A 27,825-nucleotide genomic window follows, 5' to 3' on the forward strand; every position below is an offset into this window, starting at 1 on the left:
CGCCAATATCATTAATATACAAGTTAAATAGTAATGGCCCTAAAACAGATCCCTGAGGCACTCCACTAGTGACTTTCCTTTTCCTGGATATTGCACCCCCATACACAACTTGTTGATACCTATCAGATGGCCAGTCTCCAATCCAATGCACTAATCTAATATCCAACCCCATCTGCTCTAGTTTGACTGTCAACTTATCATGAGGTACTCTATCAAAAGCTTTTGCGAAATCCAAGTATATTACTGTGTATCCTTCTCCTCTGTCCAAGGAAGCAGTCACTTTATTGTAATAAATAAGTAGATTACTAAAACACGACCTACCTTTAGCAAATCCATGCTGTCCATCAAAGATTATACCATTGTTGTCAACCCAACTCTGGATCCTAGTTCTCACAAGCTTCTCCAACAACGGTAATAATTGAGAGTTTAACGAAGTCGTACCAGCCAGGTGCGAACATAAAGGACGTCAGTGAATCTATTTGACTGCAAAAACAGAGGGTGAAAGAGATGATAATCGTGGCAGGAACGAATGATTTGAAAGAGGACAAAATGGAAATGATAGAGGATGTGAGGGAGTTGTTTGAGGTAGCAACAGAGAAGAGTGAGAGAGTTAGGATGGTGAGTATCTTACCGCGGTATGACAGCAAAGTGTTTAGAAGGAGGGCCATAATTGCCAATGACTTTATGCGTGGGTTATGCATGGAGAGTGGTGTGGAATTTGTGGATGTGTGGAATGAGTTCGATGGGCGAAAGGACTTATATAAGATGGATGGGTTACATTTGAATGGAGTTGGTGTACGGAGACTTGAAAGAGTGTTGATGAATGATGTGGAAGTGGATGTACAGACTCAGGGAAACTAGATTTATTAAGAGGGGGGGGAGTAGATATGCAGACTTTAAGGGGGGTAGTTAAGTGTATGAATGAGTATATTATGCCCGAGCGAGTACGACGGACAACAAATCAGAATGGGATAGTTAGTATAAGGCATCAAAGTAGGGATGGGACAAATGGGCTTCTGCGATTCATGTACACTAATGCCAGGAGTATTAGGAACAAGAAGGAAGAGTTTTTGGCCATGGTTGGCACTTCCATGCCACAGGTTGTCGGTATTAGTGAAACATGGCTGACAGAAGATGATAAAGCTAGTGGGATTGAATGCGACGGGTATAGCGTGTTCAGGAGTGACAGGGTGAATAAAAAGGGGGGAGGAGTGTTATTGATGATAGCTGATGAGCTTCAGCCAAGGAGTATAGAAGTTGAACTGCAGGATGGGGAAAAAAAGCACATTTGAGGCTGTTTGGTGTGAGATAGAATCTAGCAGAACAAAATATACAATTGGGTGCTGCTATAGATGGAGTGGATGTGGAGTGGATGGTGGGGATGGTATGCATAAGCAAATAGAAGAAATGAGTGGAAGGAGGGTAATTATTATGGGTGATTTCAATTATGGTAACATTGACTGGAAAGAGGAGAGGGCACATGGGAGGAAGGAATTGGATTTTATGCGGTTATTAAGGGACAACTATCTACGGCAACATGTATTGGAAAATACCAGGGGGCAGAGAGTGCTGGACCTAGTAATTGCAACTGAGAATGTGGCTGTAACGAACATGACCATGTTGAAACCAATTGGTGAGAATGACCATAAGGTCATGACTTGGGAGGTGGCTAAAGGAGTCATTTTACAATTAAGACAGGGTACATGTGGAATTACCGGGCTGGTAAGTATGACAAGCTTAGGTGTGTGCTTGGCTCAATGCCATGGCATGTAAAACTGCAAGGGCTGGATGTTGATAGTGCATGGGAGGTGGTTAAGAACTGTTTGCAGGAGGCAATGGTTGACTGTATACCAAGAGTCCGAATAATAAATCAAGTAGGGGTTAAATGGATGAATAACACTATTAAGCTTGAGCTGCAAAAAAAGAAACAATTGTGGAGGGAATTTAAGGAGAAGGGGTGACCATCAGGCGCAGGAACAGTATAAAGCTCAGGCCAGGATGGTAACAAGAGTGGTAAGAAAAGCAAAAGCAGATTACGAAAGGAAATTGGCCACGCAGGCTAAAGAGAATCCCAAACAGTTTTTTCAATATGTTGCAAGTAAAAGGAAAAATGCTCATGGTAGAATGATCTTAAAAAATTCTGAGGGTAGGGAGGTAACCGAATCAGTCGATATTGTGGAATTTCTGAGCGAGCACTTTGCAAGAGTATATCATCCAGGTGGTGACTTTGCAGGAATGGAAGAACCAACAGCTTATACTGGAATTGTGATGAATGAAGTAGAGGTAACTAGTCTATTACAGAACCTCAATGTCAATGCATCTGTGGGATTGGATGGTATACCAGCTCGTGTCGTACGTGAAGCGGCCAAAGAATTGTCAGTGCCCTTGACCATTTTGTTTAATTTGAGCCTCAGGACTGGGTCAGTCCCAAGGGGGTGGAAAGAGGGGAAAATAGTTCCAAGGCTGCTGTTGAAAATTTCTGCCCAATCAGCATAACAGGAATCATTATCAAGGTCTTAGAGAAAATAGTCAAGAGGAAAATACAAGATTGGATAGAAGAAAATGGGATACTGTATCGGGGACAGCATGGTTTTGTGAAGGGTAGGTCATGCCTCAGTAACTTGCTCACGTATTATAACACAGTGACGGCTGAACTGGATAAGGGTAATGGGTTTACAGTGATTCTACTGGACCTTGCTAAGGCCTTTGACAGGATACCACATGGAATTCTAATCAGTAAATTGCAGCATATGGGAATGGACATAGGGTTGGTGAGATGGATAGGAGGGTGGTTGACGGAGAGATATCAGAGAGTGGTTTACTCAGGAGTAGAGTCCACAAGACGGCCTGTGACTAGTGGTGTGCCACAAGGATCTGTTCTTGGACCACTGCTGTTTAATTTGTTCATAAATGATATAGGAAAGGATCTGAGAGGAACAGTTCATTTGTTTGCGGATGATGCGAAGTTGGGTAGGGCAATAGTGAATGCAGATGACGTCAAAATTTTGCAGGATGATTTGGATAGATTGGAGGTCTGGGCTAAGGAGAATGGATGTCAATTTAATGTGGCAAAATGTAAGGTTATGCATTTTGGGGTGAAAAGATTGGCGGCAGTTTTTCTGCATTGGTGGAACCGTGCTCCAGGAAATTGATGAGGCATGAGATTTAGGAGTGTTGGTGGATAAGGAATTGAAATTTAGGGGACACATTGCAAAAGTGGCCAAATCAGCTCATCAAATCACTTGGTTGCTGAAGAATACGTTGACAAGCAGAGACATGCAGGTTATTGTTCCTCTGTATCGAGCCTTGATAAGACCCCATCTCGACTACTGTGCTCAGATTTGGTCACCTAGGTTTCTTCTTGATGGGGAGGAGGTGGAGAGGATCCAGAGGCGAGTGACCAAGATGATAGCAGGTCTGTGGAATGAACCGTATGAGAACAGGTTGAGGATTTGTGGGTTGCAAAAATTGGTTGATAGGCGGAGGAGGGGAGATATGATTGAGACATTTAAATTACTGAAGGGTTTCTATTAAAATTAATTCAGAAGATATTTTTGAGAACAGGGCTGGTTGTGGAAGGACTAGGGGACATCCATGGAAACTGGGCAAAAGTGTGGTTAGTAAAGGTGTTAGAGCTGGGTTCTTTACTTTTAGAGTAGTGAATGAGTGGAATGCGCTCCCTGAGTCTGTAGTGGATGCTGTGACAGTGAATGAGTTTAAGGCGAGGTATTGTAGATACTGTATGAATGTCGAATAGTTGTGATGAATATGATTTGGGGCCTCCCTCGATGAGTCTAATGACTCCCTGGAGTTGCCCGTAATAATAGTAATAATAGTATAATAGTAACTTAACCACAACACCTGACACACAGATAGGCCTATAGTTTGATGCTTGAGTTCGATCACCTCCTTTATGAAGTGGCACAATCTTGCCCTCCTTCAACTCTCTTGGGACTTGACCGAGTGCAAGACTCGTATTAAAAAAATATGTCAAGGCAGGTGTCAACTCTCTGGCACATTCCTTCAGGATACGCGGTGATATATTATCAAGTCCCACAGCCTTATTTACATCTAGTTTACTCAACTCCCCAAACACCTCTTGCTCACTTACAGTCAGTCTCTCCTCCCCATCATCAACTGCTCTTAATCTCTCCATCAAGTCACATTCACAAGATTGAAAGATCTTTATGAACTGCTCATTAAGTATCTCCACCACACATTCTGCAACAGCTGTCTTTATACCATTTCCTCCAATCAATGTCATCCTCCCATAATCATTCTTTCTTTTGCTGGCTACATATCGAAAGAACTCCCTAGGATTCTTTTTAGCTTCATTAGCTAATTGCTGTTCATACCTCTCTTTAGCTACTCTCACCAACCAAGTCACCCTCCTTGCCTGGTCTTTGTAGAACTCATGAAATTGGTTACTTCCACTTCTCTTATGCTGCCTCCACAATGCCCCTTTTCTCTGTATTGCATGCTTAATCTCTTTATTCATCCATCTCACACCTACCTTATTTAACCTTCTCACCCATGGTATACATTTAGACATTGCATCTACTAAATATTTTTTGAAAATCCCCAAGCTGCATTGATCTCTTTTCCAGCTAACTCCTCATTCCATGCTACACCAGCAAGCTGTCTCCTGAGCTCTTCATAATCACCCCCCTTGTAGTTCCACATATACCCTTTTTTACAGGGGTCCTTGCACTGCTGGCAACCACCCAAGTAATCACCTCATGGTCACTTTCACCAATTGGTGAATGATTTGATACCTCATCCTCCGATGAGATGACCAAATCCAAGACCCTTAATCCTCTTCTGCCCTCTGTTACATACTGTCTGAGGTAGTTATCCCTCAAAAACTCAAGAAACTCATTTTCTTTACTTCCAGTTGCTATCTCTTCATTCTAGTCTATATTGCCATAATTAAAATCACCCGTAATGATCACCCTTTTCTTATTTGCTTGGCTTATTTGACTATACATTTCACTATCACCACCATCCACATTACGAGGTCTATAACAACATCCCACCAAGTATTTGATTCTATTCACCTCTATCTCACACCATACTGCCTCAAAACCACTGGCCCCATTTCCCTCTTGCATCTCTACCTTGTATGGACATAACTCTTTCTCTATCATCAATAGCACTCCCCCTCCCTTTTTACCCCTTCTATCCTCACGAAACACATCATACCTTTCCATCCCTATTCCTGTCAGGATGTCATCCTCATCTAACCATGTCTCACTTATTCCGACAATCTCTGGGTGCACAGACGCAATTAGTGCAACCATTTCATCTGCCTTGTTTCTTATACTTCTAGCATTGGTATACAAACACAACAACTCATTTCTGGATCTACAGCTAGTTCCACTGATACCACTCACTCGATGTGATCTCTCCATGCTGGACTGGGGCCATTTCCCTTTCTGCTTCTTCATTTTAGAACCCTTTGCAATATTATCTGTTTCCTTTTGATCCCTGATCATCCCATTACTTTCCTGCCTACACATGCTCTCACCTCCTCTTGGAGCATCCACCTTTCTCACGCTGTGTATCCCTGTCCACCCTGAGCCTCCCCATTTCCCTGCTCCTCTTGCACACCCATTCTCTCATTTTCTATACTCATACCACTCACTTCCCCATTCATTTCCACTTCTTCAATCTCTCCTGTCTTACTCTCCTGCTCTTCCACATCACTCCCCTCTCGATCTGATTCATTCTCTCTATTCACTTCTCCACTTTCCAGCAGCAGTCTCTCCAAGCGACTCACACCATAACCACTCAAATGCAGTCCATCGCTCCCATACAGCTCACTTCGTCCCTCAAACTCATTCCACACATTAACAAACTGTACTCCCATCTCCTCACACATTTCAGCCAGAATATCATTCATAATCCTTGCTCTCCGCCTCATTTCACCACAATCATACCTAGGCAACACACTGACTACCCTTCCTGTCACACTATTCTCCTTTATCTTTCCAAGCAGTCTCCTGACATTCATTTTGACATGCTCTTTGTTCTCTCTCAAATCATTTGTACCAATTAATACAATTAACTCTTTTGCTCGTTCCCGCCTCATATTCAATGCCTCAATCACTCTACTAATTTTACTGCCTGGAAAACATACCTTGTGCATTTTATCCTTTAGCACACCTTTAATAATGGAGTCGCCATACAACGCCACTCGCTCATCTTTTGTTAACTCTTTTATGCCATCATGATTTATTTTAATAGTTTTGACCTGAATTCTCTTAATTTCATTCCGCATCCATTTCATTTCTTGCTTCATCCAATCCAATTCACCTTCCGAACCTCACGACACATTCTCTCTATCATTAAATCTTTCTAACTCTCGACCCCCTCTTCTCACTTTCCCTCTCATCATCCTTCTTTGTTTCCGTACTTTCGGTCCAACATACGTCCAACTTTCACTATCATTATTCTCACTTTCACTCTCACATATCTTTCTTTGTTTCCGTACTTTCGGACTAACATGCGTCCAACTTTCGCCATCAGTCATTCTTTTTTCGCTATCATTCATTCTTTCGATTTTTTTTACTTGCGATTTCTGCATCACGCCATTTCTACTTTCATTCGTTCTCTCAATTTCGTTTCTTTCCGCCTCACTTTCGTCCCTTTTAACATCCGCTACGGTTGTCAAATCGCTCTTTTTCTTTTTTCCTGATTTTTTAACATTTTTTCGCCTGTCTTTCACACCATCCTTCTCTTTCAAACGTGCACTCACGACACAATCGATACTAGCACTTTCTGTCATCAACTTCATATTGGCATTCATCAATTCCTCGTTCAAGTCACATTTCGCACACACCCTTCTTCCATCCGCACTAAACATCCACAAATCATTTATGTAATCGAAGGAATACATATAACAGACCTCACACTTAACGAAACGACTGAAATCCAAATTAAAATCATGGAATGACAATGCCGCCGCCATTTTTTTTTTTTTTTTTTCTCTGCAGGTTACTAGGTCTAATATTAACGATTTCGTATTTAGTTTAAGCAAGAAAAAAAAAACCACACTAATAATATCGTTAGCGTACAACGTTTACAGCCACTCTTACTTAAACAATTATGCATATATACTTAATTATTCCTAGTAAAACTTATCTGAATCAGGAGCTCTTCAAAACACGTCTGTAGCGCTTGACCCACTAGCGCCCTCTATTATTAAATATGTTATTTTCAACCACAAAACTAATGTAATTAAAATAACTAAACACTAGGTTATTGGTCATAAAGATTTAATACTACTAGTTACGCCATATAATAGTGTGGCTTTATCTGGGTTTTGATGGACATACAAATATGAATACACAACACAACAAGTATTTATTATGAATCAATACATCACTAAAAAAATATCGAATGTGTAGGAACCATTAAGTACAACAGAGGCACATGGAGCGTGGATGTCGAAGCTTTTTTTAAATTCCATTTTACTGTGTTAGACATTACATTTTCTCATTTAATTTAGTGATATAAAATGAAATAAAAATGTTAATTTTTTTTTATCATTGCGATTTGTAATTATTTTATTATTTTATACATTTATTTTATGAATCACATAGACCAGCTGCATTTTTTTTCTTAAACTCATTCACACTAGAGGCATTCCTCACTTCACCAGTGAGAGAAAAATCTAGCTCTCACTTCTTTCTTAACTGCACACAAACTTAACTTCCATGGATGCTGCCTTGTCTTCTGCTCACCTTTTACATTACAAAAACTTTGTAATGTAAAAGGTGCTCACAAAAACTTGCTCACACTTGGATAAAGGATTAAACTAAATTTATTATACTCTGACCAAGTGAAAAATAAACTTTCAACATCTTTCTCTAAATCCAGAGTAATTTATTAAAAAAGGGTGGCACACCAATTGGCAACTCCATAGGTAGAGATGACCTGCTAATGCTTCTGCCTGGCTCCCACTGAAGAGACCTCAATAAAGGTTGAAACTAGTCTGGGTTTAATGCATAACATTAGACATATCCGCAAGGAGATGTGTTTTGCATTATAGGAGATACTGAGATAGGAGTGTTGGTAGCTTGCTCCACCTTTGCAACGAGTTTTCCTGGTGTTGTACCACCTTAACCCAGTCCTGAAGATACTTTCAGGCACAAACTTTGTTTGCTCACACTTGGATAAAGGATTAAACTAAATTTATTAGTAACTGTTATGACAAAATAAAGTAATACCTTATTTAATTCTTACCACACATTACACTTAATTATACAGAAATATATGTTCCTTTCAATATGGGTTTAAAATTACACCACTTACACTTACTGTTTATTTACATGAGAACTTCATATGTCCTCCAGTGTGTCTTTTCTTGAATAAAGTCCTCCAGAGAGGGACCATAAATCTTTCACGGTAGAGGGATTCATTGATGACCTCAATTTTCCTTTTATTAGATTAATTTGACCAAAACCTCTTTCACCTGATGATGTACATGCTGGCTACAATTTCAAACAATTTTGAGAGAATTGAAATCTATTCTTATTACTCATTCTTTCAAAAAAGTCTTAAATGTCTTGTATGCTTAAATGTTTCCTCACAACGCTGAACTCATTACTACTTGTTCACCAAAGTTAATGAAACTGTTTCTTCTTTGTCATCAAAATAATGCTGAAATATCTACTGAAAATCTTAATTTCTTCTTTCCCTAAATTTTGCATATCTTCAGCCAAGTAAATCTGAGACAACTTTAGCAATTTATTATTTATTTTCACAAAACCTTTTTTTATCAAATACATTATATTTGATAAAATATATATTTGATTCATATATCATATATTTGGTTTTTTTCATTCAACATTCAAATAGCTCTCTGCATGCATTATATGAATACCATTATATGTCTTTACCAAACTTTTTGAAGAGTCAAGTATTATCTGAATGCAGATGCTTGAATTTAAAATAATTTTTGTTTGCAAAATGGCTGCTACCTTTCCAAAATTCTTTCAGTCTATTTGGGGAAGACTGATAATAGCTATATTATTTTTTATTACTGTATCAATTTCAGCAACAAAAGGAACATCTTTAATAGAATTCAAAACAACCAGATTAAAATTATGTGCAATACAATGTGTTGTTGATCTGGCATATCCTCTCTTTAATTTTACCACTAGTCAATTATGTTTTTATCAGCATGTTACCTGCTCTATCTATTCCAATGCCTACTTACCAATTACAAGTTCTTCCTTGACAAGAATAACTTGTTCATTTCATTCCTGATGCATCATCAAATTATCCTATCAAATTACCCTGCAGCTGTTGCGTTTTTCAGAATAATTACATTAATTAATGCCTCTTACAAGTTTCTGATTTTTTTTTATCTGCATATCTCATAATGAAGAAGAAACCTCATTCTACTGGAGTCTTCAATTTCCTTAACTAATGCTTAGAAATAACTGATGTCACATTTAGTGCTGCCTAAATTAATTCTGCTATAATTACATAAGATGCTATCTCTTCTGGTTAAAAGTATTGTAGAACTTCTGTAATAAATTTGTTGGCATCTTCCCCTGATCAAATAACTTGCCTGCGAATGAGATGATGTTTTAAAATGAAAAAAAAAAAGTGTAAATTATACGAAGAAAATAATATGTTTTCAATGCATGTAGAACCAGGCTGAACATTCACTCACCACTTGTCCTACCTGTGATTACCTTAAATCTAACAGGTTTGCTCCTTGTATATCACATTCTGATACCTATTCTTTAGCCACACACTTGACCAAATCAATAGTATATGTTTCAATCTCATATCCTCCAATTTGTGCAACACCTTTTTTTTTTCTTTTCTTTTTTTTTGTGGTATCCTCTCAAATGCCTTAGCAAAGTCCAACAGTATCATAGTATATCCATTCCTTTTTTCTAACTCCTCTATATCATTAAAAAATATGAATCAATTGCTCATACATGAACATTTCTTTAGCATACATGCTGATATTCCACCTTCCCCTATTGCAAAATTCTTATTCAGATTATGCAACAGCTTTAGAACTGCCTGCTCATGGACTTCTTCATCCAGTATAGTAGTAACACTGTACTGGATGAAGAGGTGCTGGACATGCCTAACTGCAGCTCCTTTAGTAAACCCATATTGCTCCTTGCAAAGTATAGCTTGGCTGTCAGTTCATTTCTGTATGCAAGTTCTTACCATTTTCTCTAAAATCTTGACAAACACTTTAGAGATACTGTTAAGTTGATAGTTAGACACATCAGTCTTTGCACTATCCTTGTGCAGTGGGATTGTCATGCATTCTTTCTATTCCTGTGGGACTTTTCCTGAGCTGAGAATCGAATTATACAACCATGTCGGTGACCTAGCCAGTTTCACTGAACATTCCTTTAGCATACATGCTGATATTCCATCTTCCCCTATTGCAAAATTCTTATTCAGATTATGCAACAGCTCTAGAACTGCCTTCTTATGGACTTCTTCATCCAGTATAGTGGTAAACTACTGGATGAAGAGGTGCTGGATATGCTTAACTGCAGCTCTGATGATACACCAGGTTGATAGATCTTTTAGCACTCATTATTTGAACTTTTAAGAATAACAACCAGGTTTGTTTATTGTTTTACACACAAAAGGGTAGAAACATCAGAGTTGCTGTTAAGTATGCCCAGAACTAGGAAAGTAACTTAAACTGGTAGTCAGTCAATCTCTTGGAGTAATATATTTTATATACCCAGTAAGCAAAGTTTGAAAGGGGAAAACCATAATTTTAAATGATCTGCAGAATTCAAAGAAGCTTCTCCACTTTTAAAATTGTTCTGTGAGACATGGTAAATAAAATAATAACTGTCATGCTGCTTGAAATACTGAATATTTAAAGAAAGTGAACTTTATTGAGAAAAAATTAAATTCTACATGAATGTTTTCTGAGATACAGACTATGAACAATTCCAAAAGAATCAGGTAAAGTGTAATGGAAGATATCAGAAATTATTATTATTAACAATAGACCTTCATGTAGTCAAAAGATTCATCATGGGAGGTACACACTGTGCAAAGCTAATCAAATCTTATGTTAAACTCATTTAGTGTGTGTCTGCATTTACCACACTGTCAGGAAAATGCATCCACTCACCAACCACCTTCCATGCAAAGAACCTTCACTTTACTCCCGTGTCCTTTATACAGTTTTCAGGCATGACCCCCTTGTTCTACCCACCCCTCCCATTCTATGAAAAATTTCTTCCGCATTAAACCCAGCAGCAACCCCTTACCATCTTAAACATCTCAATCACACCTCTCTCCTCCTCAAATTCATGAGGCTTTGCAAATTGCATTTCCTCAATCTTTCTTGATATCTTGCATACTAAAGACCAGTTACCACCTTATTCAGTCTTTTCTGGACCCTTTCTGATGTATCCTCATCCATGCAAAAACCGAGTGATCAAATCTGTGTACAATAATCTATATGGGACTTGAACCACTTTATTTCTCTATGTTAAGGTCCTCCACATCATTACCATAATCCCATGTGATGACTTTAGAACTTGTGCAATGTGACCCCCTGAACTTCAGGGAGTTGTCCACCATCACCACTTCCAGATTCTTCTCTACTTCTTCAAAATTTCCCCACCAAGTGTATACTTTGCATCCCATTGTTGTCTGCCACATTTCAGAACCTTACACTTAACCACATTGAGCTTATAGTTCCACTCACTTGCTCACCACAGTCTTTCCAAGTCCTCCTGTAAGGCCACAACATCTACTCGATTCATCATTGTTCTTCCAAGTTTGCATCATCTGCAGAGAGAGTTGTATATCTCCGTTATACCCATCCTAATATCATTAATATACAAGTTAAACCACAATTACCCCAAAACAGACTCCTGCAGTATGTTGCTAGGGATTTTCTCTTTTAGGATACCACATTCCCATACACAACTTGGTGTTTGCAACAGCTCACTAAACTAGTATTTAATATCATCTGCTCCAATTTTGTTACCAACTTGTGTGGCAGTTTGTCAAAAGCCTTTGCAGAATCTAAGTATACCACCGTATATGCTTCCTCCCTTAATTATTAAAGTAATATTTGCAAAAAAACACTTAAAAAAGTAAAACAGTTTAATAAATCAGTGACTAGTTTCAATCACTATTGTGTACTTCAAATTCATACAATAAACAGAAATATAAAGAGGTAATAACATGGAGATTTCTAACATGTTATTACTTCATTTTTTAAATTCATTCATCATGCAACAGACATTAAATGCAGGAACAACATATCATGAGTGTGGATCGTTGTTACAGGATATAATATATTTTGTCTCTTAGCTTAATTCATCATTATATAGATATCTTATGTATGCTGCCCAGAGTTGATTTAATATCTGGCCTTGGTTTTCATTACACTGGATCAGACATCGTATCATCTCACTAGCCTCTTTAAATTTGCATACGTAAGTATTAAATTCTATGTATGATATTGTGGTGATTTTCCAATTGACTTGATAGTTTTTGTTGATGGTGTATGAAAAGTCAATTCACACTTATATGCTCATTTTTTCTCTGCATCTCTGATGTGTTCTTTTTTGATGGAGATCATCATGTAGATTTTTTATAGATGCCTAAAGGCAACTTTTAAGCTATGTTTTTCTTGTAGGACGTTTGCTATTTTGTCTGTAACATTCTTGATAACCGTGCCTTTGTAGCCTTTTTGGTTGTTTTCTTGGGCTTTGATGGTTTATTCAATATGTTATTGATTGTTTTGATGTCTATTTTTTTGAAGAATGTCTCTAATGGAAGGTATTTCCTTGGTTTCTTTTATTATCATCACTTGATAACATAATCTTTCTCTCTCTCTCTTAATGTTTTAATGATAGTTTATTTTTGTACCAGGTGGTGGTGGGAATTATTATGCAGATAGCCACCTATGTTGAACTATTTTTCTGTGTACTTGAAAGATTAAAAGATTACTATGATCTTCAAATATGAATGTGTTTAGTTCCTTCCCATCTATTACTTCTACTCCCATCTTCCCAAACTTTGACATGGAGCATGAGTGATACCCCTTCAAGGACATGTCAAACATACTGCAGAGATCCAGTACCTCCTCCATTTTAAAGGGTAAAGCAGTTCTGACATCAGGCTGGTCACCAGTTAGAATATGGGACCGTATAGTAACATGTCTTTTAGGGGGCTTCCTGATCAAATGGCACACACTTTTGCTGCCATCTACACTACCAGGTTGTGCCTGCAGGAAATCATGTAATGATATGCAGAAGGGAACTGTTAAGGCCATATTGTGGTTGGAAACTGGATACTCTCTGTATGGACAATGTATTCAAGGGTCTACTTTCTTCCACTACACGTTTACCTTCCCTTTTTCTCTTCAATTTTAGTATATTTAAACATGAAACTAAATCTAAATAGGTATGGAGTCTCTATGGTTCAATAAAAAAAGCCCTTCCTCTAAAATTCTAGTAGCAAGGCTTATATGTTGGTTAGACATAACTGGTAATTAGTTTACGGAATTAACAACGCAAATGAAGTATATTAATTAAAGGTAACTTTAATGAATCACTTCTATATTTCGGCAACGTCACATTGCCATCTTCAGGAACATAAAGATATGGTATGTGCATGCAGGCACTAACACAAAGCAAGTGAGGAAGAAAGCAAGAAACTAATATTGTTCCTAAAGTTCTAATGGTGCCCTCTTGCGGGCTAATTTGGTCGTCTTGGCTGTTGGGCTGAAATTCTCATAATGTAAGTCTCCCAAATTTGGGATAGTTTCATGCATCCAAATTTGTTGAGGTTAGGAATGTTTTTTAGAGCTGCTGAAGATTCTTTGAATAATCTTTCGTATTTAAACTTGCTGCGATGAATTATTTTTTGTTTTCTTCCAACGAATTTTATGGTGGGTATCTAAGGCATGGTCTGCCAGCCCAGAGCAGCTGTACTGGTGAAACTGGATGTAGTCTTTGTGTTCTGAAATCCTGATATTAGTTGTTCTGCCTGTTTGGCCGAAGTAGGACAATTTTTTTTCATTTTTTCATTTTTTCTTGCTTTCTTCCTCATTTGCTTTGTGTTAGTGCCTGCGTGCACATACCATATCTTTATGTTCCTGAAGATGGCAATGTGACGTTGTCGAAATATAGAAGTGATTCATTAAAGTTACCTTTAATTAATATACTTCATTTGCGTTGTTAATTCCGTAAACTAATTACCAGTTTCCTCTAAAATTCCTCCCCAAACTTTTTTACTTAAATATCATACAAAAAAATCCTTTATATTCCCATTACTAACATCCATGCCATCAACTGTAATTTAAATGACATGCATCATCATCTTCAGTCATCCAAACTTGATGTTCTGTTTCTGACTGAACCTCAGATTTCTACTGAATCAACCACAGCTCAATCTTAACTGTCCAAATTACACCTTTTATGGCTCCTTCCACCATAAGGGAGATACTTATGCTTTTGTATGTTCTGATCAGTGGCCGCTTGTACATAAGCACTGCGACACTGCAGCACCCTGAAGGAAAAAATGAAAAAATTAAGTTTTGTTTGTGTTTATAAATAATAACAATGCTTACAACATTATATAAATGCAATACAACATGCTGAAGGTTACAGCTTATGTTTCAACATTGATTGAATAGTGAATAATTGGAATTGTTTGATTAACGCTTTAGATTACGAAACAAATGCACTGCGATCTAACGCAGTGTCAGAATTATCACATTCGGCCAATTGCAGCTAGACTCACCGATATTCGTTTGCACTTGTCGCTGCACGTAACAAGTGAATCTAACACTGTTACGTGCAGTGTCGCTACAGATAAATTATATGCTTGCACGTGTTATTTCTGTGAGATACAAAACTTTTATTATTGGTGCGTGTTCGTGGTGAGGGTGAAATATTTTTAATAAAGCAATTTTTTCATATGTAAATTTATTTATTAATAAATTGGTTACTGATTAGAAAAAAAAAATTATTATTTTTTTATTTTGTATATGCAGCATCCCCCACTTAAAATTTTCGCCGGCCACCACTGGTTTTGATATTCCTTGCCAAAGGATGCATAACCTAGAATCTCACCATTTTGACCTCCTGTAGCTTAAAATTTCTTTACCACATTTTTATTCATCTGCTGCTTCTAACGTTCTTCCAATTATGAAAATCATTCTGATCTTTAAAGACTCCTATCTTTAACACTCGATTTCATACAGTCAAAATTTCCAAACAGTGAAGTTATCCTTCTTTGTGATTTCAATGTTCATAATTTTAATTGGTTCCCTTTTTCAAATTTCACTGAACAAGCTGGAAGAGAAGCAGAGATTTTTGCCATAAGCAATGACTTAAAACAGAACATTTATCTCCCACATGAATTCCTGACAATCCTCTTCACTAATTCACCTCTCTAGATCTTTTCTTAAGTTCTCCTTCCAGGAGAACTAGTACTCTGTTTTCTGTTCAAGTGACTGCTCCTCTTGGCAATTCAAACCAATCATAATTTTATCCAAGTTTTGTCTCTGGTGGAACATCCTTCTTTCAGCCATTCAATTCTGGCACAACAATGCCAAGTTTCTTTTACTCTTCTTTTCCATGATCAGACTGCTGTTTTCATTCTTCAGATCCAGATACCTTGTGATCTTGTTACAGAAATAGTTCGTACTGGAATGGAAACTTTCATTTCTCACTCTGTTCATATTCCCCAACCCATATCTAACTCATAATTTGCCAAAAAAGTATGCTAGGGCTGTCCAAGAAAAGCAAACAGCCTTCACAAAAGTAGCTTGAGACCAAAACACCAGCTTCATTCACAGGCCACACAGTTGCCTGCAACACTTGTAAAACCACCAGCAAAAGGGCAAAGTCTAAATTCAACAAAGATAAATGTAGATAACTCAGTGCTTGTGCCACCAACAGTCATGCCTTCTTATCTCTAGCCAAAGCCATCAGGTGAAAATTTTGTTGATCTGTTCTTCCTCCTCTAACTCACCCTAATGGTATCATTAAAGTATCACCTAAAGACAAGGCAGATGTCTTAGCTTTATTCTTCTCTTCCAACTCCTACATAGATGACCATGGCAAATTACCTCCTGTTATTTTCTGCCAGAAAAACATAAAAAAATCTTGAATAATTTGGATACTGCAAAATCAGCCTGTCCTAAATTCCACCATTGTGCTCAAGATATGTGCTCCTGAACTAACACTTGATCTCTACACTAATTTGTACTCAGCTGGCATTTACCCTTCAGCATGAAAGAAAGCTCATATACAACCCTCCTATCCTATCCTATCCTTCTCATCTGTTCCTTAGGATGGGTTACGTATTAATGCAGCCAGTTCGCCACTCCTCTGCTGCATCCTGTAAGGGCGATATTCATGACAATAATGATTCGAAGGCAGTCCAAATGATTACCATCATTTGGACTGCCTTCGTCCTTGTGTAAATAGATTACCAGTTTTCTCTCAGAGCAATCCCCGCATGTAATGGTGGATGGTGTTCTTTCCTTGGACTTTCCGATCAATGATGGTGTCCCTCAGGACTCTGTCATTTTGCCTGCCCTGTTCCTGATTTATGTGAATGACCTGCTCTCATTCACAGCAAACACTATTCATAGTTTTGCTGATGATAGCACATTCCACTCAACCTATTCATATGAAAGGCCTTGCAGCACTCAAACATCTCATGCTTCAAGATCATCTATAATAAGTGAACAGTATTCATCCCAATGAATACTTCTCCCTGACCACTGATCACAGTATCCATGATTGGGGTGAAAGCAACCTAGTCAACTTCTATGCTTCCAAAACACAGTTTTGTTTGTTTTCCCATAAAGAAGACCTCAGATCTTCTCTGCTTACGTTTGATAATGCTGAGCTCAACATTCAAGACCAAATCTCTCATCTCGGACTGACTTACACTCCAAATCTTTCCTGGCATAATCATATCACTTCTATAGCATCAACAGCTTCCAAAGAACTTGACATCCTTTTCCAATCAAGATGGTACTTCTCTGCCAAACAGTTACTTACTTTGTACAAATCCTAAATCCAACCAACATTGGGATGGATACTGCTCTCATGTATGGGATAGTGCACCTAAAACTCCCCCTAAAAATTCTTGATTCCATTCTAAAAAGGGCAGTTCCAGTTGATAAAAGACACTTCTCCTGCACTCTCTCTCTTCAGCCACTTTCCCATAGAAGATCAGTTTCTGCATTGGTCTCTTCTACAGATGTTTCCATGGCCATTGTTCAGCAGAACTAGCATCCATTATGCCTCTTATTTCTGCCAGATCTATCAGGAATTCATGCCAAGATAAACTGGTGGAAAAAACTGCTCAGCATCCTTTTGCATTTGAACTGCATGCTCACCAACCTGCTACTCCCAGTCATCTTTCATTCCTTTTACCTCAATTCTGTGGAACAGTCTCCTTCTCATGAAACATTTGCATTTCCAAAGGACTATGGCATCTGTTTGCTCTAGGCTCTTCTGTCTTTTGTGTGTGGGATTTAAAAAAAAAAAAAAACCCTAATATCATCAACATATCTCATCTGTAAAGTTGGCATGTTCACTTAAACAGAATGAAAGAGGAAGATTAGCAAACAAGTGTTCTTTGCCAGATTGGCAGGAAAAAGATGCAAAGGAAGACCAAGATGTAGATGGATTGATATAATAAAAAGCACCTTAGAAGACAGAAATATAAAATCTGATAATGTTGGAGTCTTGACAGATAACAGATTAATTTGGAAGAAAATTGTTGATGGGAAGTTAGTAATGGTGTAACTTTTTCATGTAGTACGATCATAATTATCCTGCACACTCCCCTCCTTGAGAGTACATATTAGGAATTTGATGATGATTGTTCAAACTTTTCCATGTATACGTTCACTAGGTGTGGAGAAATTGCTGCATCCATTGCTAAGCCTTTGGATTGTTCAAAATAGCAGTTTTGGAATTTGAAGAAAAGTGTTTTCTAGGCATGTTGAAAAGTTTAACAGTGTGAGGTGGGAAAAGGTCTCGAGATTGTCTCAAGTTGTCTCAATCTCTAAAATTGAGATTGTCTCAAGTTGTCTCAATCTCTAAAATTGAGATTGTCTCAATCTCTAAAATTGAGATTGTCTCTTTTGGAATGTTGGTAAATGAGCTTTTTACATCCAAAGTAGCCAGTATGTTTTTGAGATTAAGTTTAATGTTTTTTATTTTGTTTATGAAATCCTTAGGTTTTTATATAAGATGACATTTTTGCTACATGTGGTGCTAGTAGATTGGATAGATATTTATAGAGGTGATATGTTGGTTTTTGATTTACTTTTTTATGTGGTTTTGGCAAGTATTAAAAGTATTTTGCAAGTTGATAAAACATGACATCTCTTAAACAAACCCATGCTGACAGTCACAGAGAATACTTCTGTTGTTATTCATGGCTGACACAGGATGATATGCCATCAAGTCGTGTTACCCTATTGACATCAAGCTTACTTAACTCCTCTTTTCCTATTTTTTCTACACTTGAGCTTCTCATGATTTCACGCTGATGAGGATGAAATACCCTAATTGATTTCTCACTGACTAACTCAACTATGTCCTTTGCAGCAGTTACCATTTTCATCCATTAACATCATCTGGTCATAATCTTTCATATTCGTCTTTCTAGTTGCCACATATCAAAAACAAAAAAACTTAGATTTTTCTTGGCCTGATTTGCTCGTTTCTGCTCATACTAACTTTGCCATCTTTACCAATTGAGGTTGTTGGTAAGGATGGCCTGCTCTTTATAGTCTTTGTGCAATTGATTAGTACCATTATTTATCTTGTGCTGTCATCACAGTGCCATCTTCTTTTTCTTCTTCCATATTTGATGCTTAATCCCTTCATTCATCCATTCGATGTCTATCTTATTCAGCCTTTTGATCTTCAGAATACATTCACACATTAATGTTGTTAAATATCTCTGTCAGTGCCCAGGTAGTATTTATATCCTTACTGCTTAACTCCTCTGGAAGCTGTCTTCTAAGTTTTTCCTAATCACTGGCCTTGTAATTTCAGATATATTCTCTCCTCAGGTGATCACCTCTTTATTCCAGACTATATTACATGATTAAAATCACCCATTATGATCACTCTTCCCTTGTTCACTAATCCAGTTGCTTATACATTTCTTTATCATCACCCTCCACATTCCCTTGTCTATAGCAATATCATGGAGAAGCCTCCATAGCTCATTTGGTGTAGACAAGCCCTTTGGTTGAAAAGACCCAAGTTTGAATTCCTTCTGTGGTATAAGGAAACTTTATTAGGTGTTTTCAATCAAATAGTGAGTTTAGCTGACCTCATACAGAGTTAGAAGGGGGGTTTTCTCCCAGAAACTCAAGTTTCTCATCCCTCAGAACAGACAAACCAGTCCCATGAACATACAGTTCTGTTGACATAAAATACTTGCCCCTAGAGGGATTCAACAGAGGAATGGCAAGCTAACTGCATTAAATTACCTAAAGTCTCTATTCAGGTGGCTCAACTCATCTTGAACAGATGAGAAATGGATCGATGAGTAGCAACATCCAACTAAATATCTCTTCCTGTCAACCTCCACCCTCACACATAAATAGAAAACACAAATAAATAGATTTCTTCATAAGGGAAATTAGTTCCAATTGGATACAACATATAAAAGTTGATTGCAATTATCATATGTCACATTTTGATAATAGCACATTGTTGTCTTATCAAAAAAAAGTATTTATTTTAAATCCGAGAAAGTTAACTTGTTCATATAAAATGTTTGAATGGTTTCGTTGAAAATTCTGGAAATGGTAAAAGTGGAACTTTCCTTTAGAACACTTTTATTTTGTTTTCAGCAAATTTCTTTTATTTTTTTCCTTTCTTTGAGGAAAGAAAGGAAATTGGTAAAGAAATATTAAAAGTTATTAATTTTGATCATCATTATTAATGTATTTTTATTGAATTAATACAGATAGAAGAACTGGGAACAGAACAGGCATCTGCACAGAAATACACAGCCATTTCATTAGAAGTGATAAGCCTGAGAGAACAAGTTAGCCATTTTGAAAAGGAAATCCAGGAACAAGAACGTCTTCTTCAGAGCTATCAGCATGAAAATGAGAAACTTTATTCTGAAATGAAACATGTTCAGCAACAAGCAAAGAAAAATGAGAGCAAAATAAAGGCTCAGAATGAACATCTTACTGGAGAAGTTGCAAGATTAAGGTTGGTTGTGACTTAATTATGATGATAACAAATCAATTTCTTAATTCTTCACTTAAGCATATGTGCTTTTTTAAATCTTCAGCTGTTTATATTATATAGACTCCATTAGTATTCAGTAGTTAATCTATCTGCAAATTGATGGATAATTTTTTTAGTAGAACTGCATTGACTGTTCTCAATACCATTGTAATTGCATCTTTTTTCAAGTCATTGTTTGATGTGAAATAACATTTAAAAAATTTTCTGACAAGATCAAATAAACGAGACTTGCTATTTATTGATGACATATCAGGGACTCATCAAGGGAGGCCACATATCACTCACCCCATGCCATACCTTTTCTTGAATTCATTCCTGCTATCTGTACTCCTGACCTCTAAAGGCAGGTCTTTTCAATCACTCACCACTCTCTCTGTAAGAAAAATCTAGCTGCTACCTATTTTGTGACTATGTTCATTCTCAGCATCCATGGAAGTCCTCTCCTCGCCCTCTATAAAATGAAGAATTCCATCTAATATTATAGGTCAATAATATCACCCCCCCTTCTCATGTTTGCTATCATCTGTAGTGAATACTCATACTTTCATAATTATGATTCCACAATCCTGATATACTCTTTAATAATTAATACTCCTTTGCATACAGTAGTACAAATCAGGTCATATCAAAGCCTTGTAAAGAGGCAAAACTTCCTTATTCTTACATGTCAGTGTTCATTTCAGTATTGAAGTTATCCTCTCAGTTGTATTTGCAATCATTGCTGTATGGTCCTCGAACTTCAATTTCCTATCTACTCATTACGAGATCCCTAAATTACAAGATCCCTAACCTTGTCTTTTCTTCTAATCACAATATAACATAACATTGGATAACATAACATTGGATATTTCATTACACCAAAGAAAAAAAAAGTTGGAGCCTTCGCCTTTCAAGAAACTCTTATGCTACTGATGATGATGATGAGAGAAATTTTACTAGCTCTGAAGATAGCGATTTTGCCTGTATTTTAGACATGTCTTCATGCAGAAGATGGGTGATTGTCACTAAATGCACACCAGTTTGTCTACAGTTTCCATTCATTATTTTATTAATGCTGAACTAATAACCATTTTCACTTACAATTCCATCTTATTCAAATCATTCTTCAAGTGCTGCATGTCAGTTGTATTTCTGATTACCCTCCCTATCTTTGCATAATTATAGCCAAGCTGTATGTCTCTTGTTAAATCTTCCCAATGTCATTAACGTAACGATTGAGTAACAATGGACCAAGGAACTGATCCTTGTAGTGCTGGGCAGCTTAAATTTTGCAGACTGATGGTCCCCATACTCTACTTTCTGATATTTGTTAGTCAGCCATCTTTTTTATCTAAATTAATAGTTTATACTCCTATTCTATATCCCCCAATTTATATCTGAACATTCTGTCCTGTACTGTCAAAAGCTTTAGCAAAGTTAAAAATCATCATGGTGTATCTATTCTCTTTTGTCTAACTCAATTACAACATTTTTAATCTCCCTACCAGCCAGGACATATATATATATGTCCAGCAAAACCTGGATACAATTCATATCTCCCTGTTGAAAGAACATGGATAAGAAGTGCAATTTGGCTATGATGTCCATTACAAGGTGCAATAATCCTTCACACTGAAGAGAACAATTAAATAGATTGCCTCGCATACGTAGCTACTTTCAGTTACCTATAGGAAGAAATGCAGTCACTTGTCATTTGCTTGGAAACTAGTATCTTAGTTATATTAGGGTAAATACCTACAAGTGGTATTTATTTTTTCTAGTTGTTTTATCTTATAATTATAGTTTTTTAATGCCAGTGCAAAATAAGAGATCCTTTCATACTTTCTTCACTTAATATTGTGAACTTGATTAAGATAATTATTTTTATCAAACAGTTGTTTTATATATTAATGAAAATCCAAATCTTAAAAAAATAAAACTCCTATCTCTTCCAAATTGAGGTTTATTTTTTATTCATAATCTTAGTTCGAAGATTAGTTCACAGATTATGTGAAGGTTTGCAATTTTACAATTTTGCTTTATAGAGAACTATACATAAATCTTGAATCATATCGCATAACGTATAATCTTTATAATGTAATCAGTGGTTCTTTGCACTTCAACTTTCTTGGTTTCCCCAATCGCTCATTACAAATTGAAAAAAATCACTGTTATGAAGTAAACAGTTATGTACACATTTTCTGCTAGTTTAGATATTATGTGGCAGTTTTGTGGTAGCGATACTTTCCCGAAGTTTATCATTCAAAACATCTATAAGGTGCATGCACCAAAAGTGAAGTTTCATTTCCAAAATTTTCATAATAGAATTAATATTGTATTTTGCCTTTGATGGCTAACCTCCTGCCCCAAATTATTACACACACACACACACACACACAAAAAAAATATTACTAGATAACATATGTGCACTTTCTTTTTGTTTGAATTTGTTATTTTTTTTCAAAGTAATTGTACCGGATGACTTTTAATAATACAATACCAAAATTAAATTGTGATTACTATAAATTAGCAAATTTTGTATATTTTCTCATTTATATTACTTCCTGATTATTATAAATCATTAAATTATGTGATTTTGAGGAAATTTTGATGTTTAAAAAACAATGTCATCCTACAAAAGCAATATCAGAATAAAATGTTTGAATATCTTCTAATCAATGATTGCTGAAAAACAAAATAACAAATTTCTGTATATATTCAGCTATTGCTTGAGGCTTTATATGTGTCTACTGGAGGTGTTCTTTTCTTTCTTTCTCAGTAATCTTTGTTAGCTTACAGCCTGTTCCTTGAGCAGAAAGGAATGTTAGCAAGTATATCTAAGAGACACAATTCATTTGTAAGATGTCAAGTAGCAGCAGCAGCAGTAGTGTCAGTTTTGAAGTGGTGACACTTGCCCTATCGTTCATCATTCAAAGCATGTATAAGTGCATGCTGCACCTTATGCCATTCAGAGGTAGATTGAAATATAAGCAGTATATTCCCATAAGAAAAGCAAAGTATGGGATAAAAAAAGAGAAGTTCATGAGATGCAAAAAAAAAAGTTGAAGCCTTCGCCTTTCAAGAAACTCTTATGCTACTGATGATGATGATGAGAGAAATTTTACTAGCTCTGAAGATAGCGATTTTGCCTGTATTTTAGACATGTCTTCATGCAGAAGATGGGTGATTGTCACTAAATGCACACCAGTTTGTCTACAGTTTCCATTCATAGGTAAGCCAGGAATTACTGAAAACTTTGACACACCAACATTTTAGGCTTCTTCCATCTGTTTCTAGATGATGATATTCTTTCTTTCAAATTGGAACAAACTTACTTTTATGTTTGCATAAAGCAACATCATCAACAACTCAACATCAGCAAGTTGAGTACAGTTCGCATTCCAGTACACTTTGGAGCCCAATTGATATTAAAATGCTACTTACATTTATAGTGTTTTTGATTGCCCAAAGTATTGTGAGAAAAATAAATAAATCCCACTCTTAAAATGTATTGGTCTTCTGAACATGCCAATGTTTCATGATGTTATGACTAAAAAACAATTCAGCTTCATCATGAAATATTTGCATTTTCAGAATTACGAGGAATATGATCAGGCAACACATCCTTGCACAGTCCTCAACAAAATTTATGATTTTCTGATGAAAATTCATCAGAAATTTAGATCACTATACATTCATGAGAGAGAAAGACAGAGAGAGAGACAGACATGAGTACCCACCACTTAAGAAATGCAGAGTTTACAAGATTACTTGCACTTTTTCCTACATTGAAAATATTACACATACGAGATTACTTGTAGTATTTCCATTAATATATTATAAAAATTTAATAATAGAAGAAAAATTAAACTAATGGGATTGTTTTATTTGGAAGAACTTTTCTTATTCTTTACTATATATTTTCAATTTGAATCTTTAGGGAACAGTTGCACTTGAAAGAACGAGCAAGTTCATTTAAACTGAATGTTGGTGTGGGTAGTGGTTTATTAAATGAAGACAGTGAACATATGGACCCTTCTGGTAGTTATGTGGATAAAGAGGTAATTTTTTTTTTTATTGTTGTTTAATTGGTTTGAAGAACTTATATCTTTTAAATTTCTACAAGATGAGTCAAAATGATGTGAGTGATTTCTGAAATGTTTTACGAAGAAATAATTAGTGGCAAGAAATTCCTATTTCAAATTATGCATGCATAATTTGAAATAGGAATTCTTAGTCTTTGTCTATGTAGGCATAAGAATCAGTTTCTGGCAATTACTGCTAGGGTGCACAAAGTACTTCAGTTTTATGGTTTAGTGCAGAGAAGAATGGGAAGTGAACGGGACCATGTTTTGTGTCTTGGAATTTTTATGGTTTTATGGTTTAGTGCAGAGAAGAATGGGAAGTGAACGGGACCATGTTTTGTGTCTTGGAATTTCATTCCACAAATTCTGTTGACTCTGTTTAAATGAATTTTGGGAGATTGATTACATCTCTAAAGGGAAGAATCACATTTGACCTCTTGTGAGAGAGGAAACAATTGTGTTTGACACTCAACTTGCAAAAGGCAACAAGGAACAATCCAAAAGTTTACTTTTTTTTATTTTTTTTGTGCTTTGATAAAGATTGCATACCATTCTTTTTTTTTGAAGTAGGTAATGGGAGTGTGTACTGCATTATGCTAGATGTATGGTTACTGCTGCAGCTCCTTGAAGACATGCCCAATGCTGTCTTCTAATAAGATGGAGCATCTCTGTCATATCTATCATGCTGTGATAGCCCTCTAGAAGTAGTTGCCTAGCTAATGAGATGGGCTTATAGTCTGGCACACACAGTCACTGGATCTAGCTCTTCTTGACTTTTCCCTTCTGTGGTTACATAAAGGACATTGTGTATGTACTGCAACTACCACAAAATGTGGATGACTGAAAAAATTGCACACACACAAGGATGTTGCAACAGTTAAGTCTCAAATATTATTATCTATTTGGTAGGAAATGTATTATCATTTTGACAGATTTAGGGTAACACATGGTATACACATTCAACTTTCATAAGCATGATAATTAAGTTATTTGAATGCTGTTTTGAATAGTGCAAGTTTTGTATTTTTGTGCATTATATATTTTTTCTCAATAAATGTTTCTAATTGCTCACATCATTCTAAGCTACCCTGTATGTAATTTGAAATTATGTTTGAGTTAATTTTTTTGATGTTGAAAGTTTATTTTTCACTTGGCCAGACTAATAAATTTAGTTTAATCCTTTATCCAAGTGTGTGCAAACAAGTTTGTGCCTGAAAGTACCTTCAGAACTGGGGTAAAGTGGTACAACACCAGGCAACTCCTTGCAAAGGTGGAGCAAGCTACCAACTCTCCTATCTCAGTATCTCCCACAATGCAAAACACATCTCCTTGCTGATATGTATAATGTTATGCATTAAGGGAAGGGCCACTACCCTGATTAGTTTCAACCTTTATTGAGGTCTCTTCAGTGGGAGCCAGGTCCAAGTGGAGATACTAGACAGAAGCATTAGCAAGGTCATCTCATGATTGACGAGACCTCAATAAAGGTCGAAACCGGTCTCGGTAGTGGCTCTTCCCTTAATGCATAGTATTATACATATCTGCAAGGAAATGTGCTTTGCATTATGGGAGATACTGAGACAAGGAGTGATGAGAGCTTGGCCCACCTTTACTACAAGTTGCCTCAGTCCTGAAGATACTCTCAGGTGCAAACTTTGTTTGCACACACTTGGATAAAGGATTAAACTAAATTTATTATAGTTTGAGTTAATGGTTTGTAGCATCACCTCTTGGTTAAATACTTATATATAATTTATATTATATGCACCAGAGTAAGAAGTCAATATTATGTTCAAGTTGGGTTCCTACATTTTTAGGCTAATTCCATGATATTAAAAGGGAATGCAGAAATATAACCATAATAAGACCGTGTAAAATGGATGAAATAGAGCTTTTGAATGTGTGGAGCAAGTTTGAAAGAAGAATGGATTTATATTAAGAGGCCTGCACAGTGCTTCTGATATCAGGAGTGTGATGAAATATCATCATCATTATCAAATTCCTGAAATATACCATCGGAGGAGGGGGTGTACAAGATCTTATGATAGTACTACATGAAAAGTTACATCATTACTAACTTCCAATCAACAATTTTCCTCCAAATTAACCTGTTATATCTTTTTTTTTTTTTATCTTGTGCCCATACACAAGAGGTTAGTTGATCAACCTATAGTACATTAGTACCATGTATGAGTAGTGAGTTGGGAAAGGAGGAACTTGTTTACGTTTGATTTAAATGATTATAAATTGTATTCCTTGGGAAACACAACAGGTGGGAGACTGTACCACAGTGCAGCAGTTGCAGGGATGAAGGAGGAGGAAAAGAAACTTGTTCTGTTTGTTTCTAGGTGTACTGTGAAGGGATGTTGAGCAGCAGCCACATGTGTTCCAACAAGCAGCTTAGTATTAAGTGGAGGAATTATTGATGTTATTTCAGATGAGCATTTCCCATGGAAATATTTGTAGAATATACATACTGCAGAAACCATACGTCTGTGCGAAAGTGGGGGGAGAGAGTTGGTAAGAGATGGGTCATTAATAAGTCTAATTGCTCTTCTTTATATTGAGTCAAGCAATTTGAGAGAGAGCTTTTAGGGGCCCACCCCCATATGTGGGAGCAGTATTCAATAGCTGGGTGGATTTGTGATTTGTATAATGTTAACAGCTGTTTAGGGGTGAAGTAACCTCTTAAGCAAAAGAGAAATCCTAGTTTTTTTTGAAGCTGAGAATGCAATGGTTGTGGTGTATTTATGCCAGGAGAGGTTTGATGTGAGGGTAATTCCAAGAAGAGAGATCTCAAACTGTCTGGAAATTTGGGTATCATTAAAAAGGATACTGGGAAAAAATGGTTCTTTTTTATAGGAAATAGTACAGAACTGGGTTTTATTAGCATTGAAATTGATGAGGTTATCCGAACCCCATTATAGAATGACTTGGAGATCGGAATTGAGGGTGGTGGTGGTTGATGTTCTGTAGGTTGAGGTGAGTTTTGTAGGGTAAGGGTGGTCAAATGCAAGCAAGGAGCATAGTGTGCTGTTGTCTGCAAAACTGTGTATCGGGTTGGAGGTCAACTGAAGTAGGTCATTGATATAAAGCAGGAAGAGGGTTGGTGAGAGGACAGAACCTTGTGGAACCCCAGCATTAATTGAATGGTGAGAGGATAGGGAGCCATCCACCATCACACAGTATGCATCTAGACAGAAAGCTGGCAATTCAACTACAGAAGCCCTGGGTCAGACCGAATGATGGTAGTTTGCTTAATAAGCCTTTGTGCCAGATCTGGTCAAAGGCTTTGGAGATATCAAGTGCAACCACTTGAGATTTGCCTAACTTTTCCATGTTATTTGTCCAGAGATGGGTGACATATGTGAGCAGATCTCCTGTTGATTGGCAGCAATGGAATCCATACTGGCAGTCGTTTATTAGGTGGGTGTCTTCAAGGTTAGTATAGTTGGAAATTGATGATTTTTTCCATTACT

The 27,825-nt window shown here is 36.7% G+C and overlaps 1 protein-coding gene across 1 annotated transcript in view; it reads left to right on the forward strand.

Annotated features, from left to right (window-relative positions):
- Window positions 1-27,825, forward strand: part of LOC150099358 (uncharacterized) — a 222,978-nt gene that overhangs the window by 181,738 nt on the left and 13,415 nt on the right. Inside the window, exons 11-12 of the mRNA XM_090404325.1 lie at window positions 19,990-20,243; window positions 24,202-24,322. Of these exons, the coding sequence (XP_090260451.1) occupies window positions 19,990-20,243; window positions 24,202-24,322 (375 nt within the window). The remainder of the gene's footprint in view (window positions 1-19,989; window positions 20,244-24,201; window positions 24,323-27,825) is intronic.

The sequence above is a fragment of the Typopeltis vanoorti genome, chromosome 14, assembly GCF_054136105.1.
Source record: "Typopeltis vanoorti isolate ZY-2024b chromosome 14, IOZ_Tvanoo_1.0, whole genome shotgun sequence".
Lineage (NCBI taxonomy): Eukaryota > Metazoa > Arthropoda > Arachnida > Uropygi > Thelyphonidae > Typopeltis > Typopeltis vanoorti.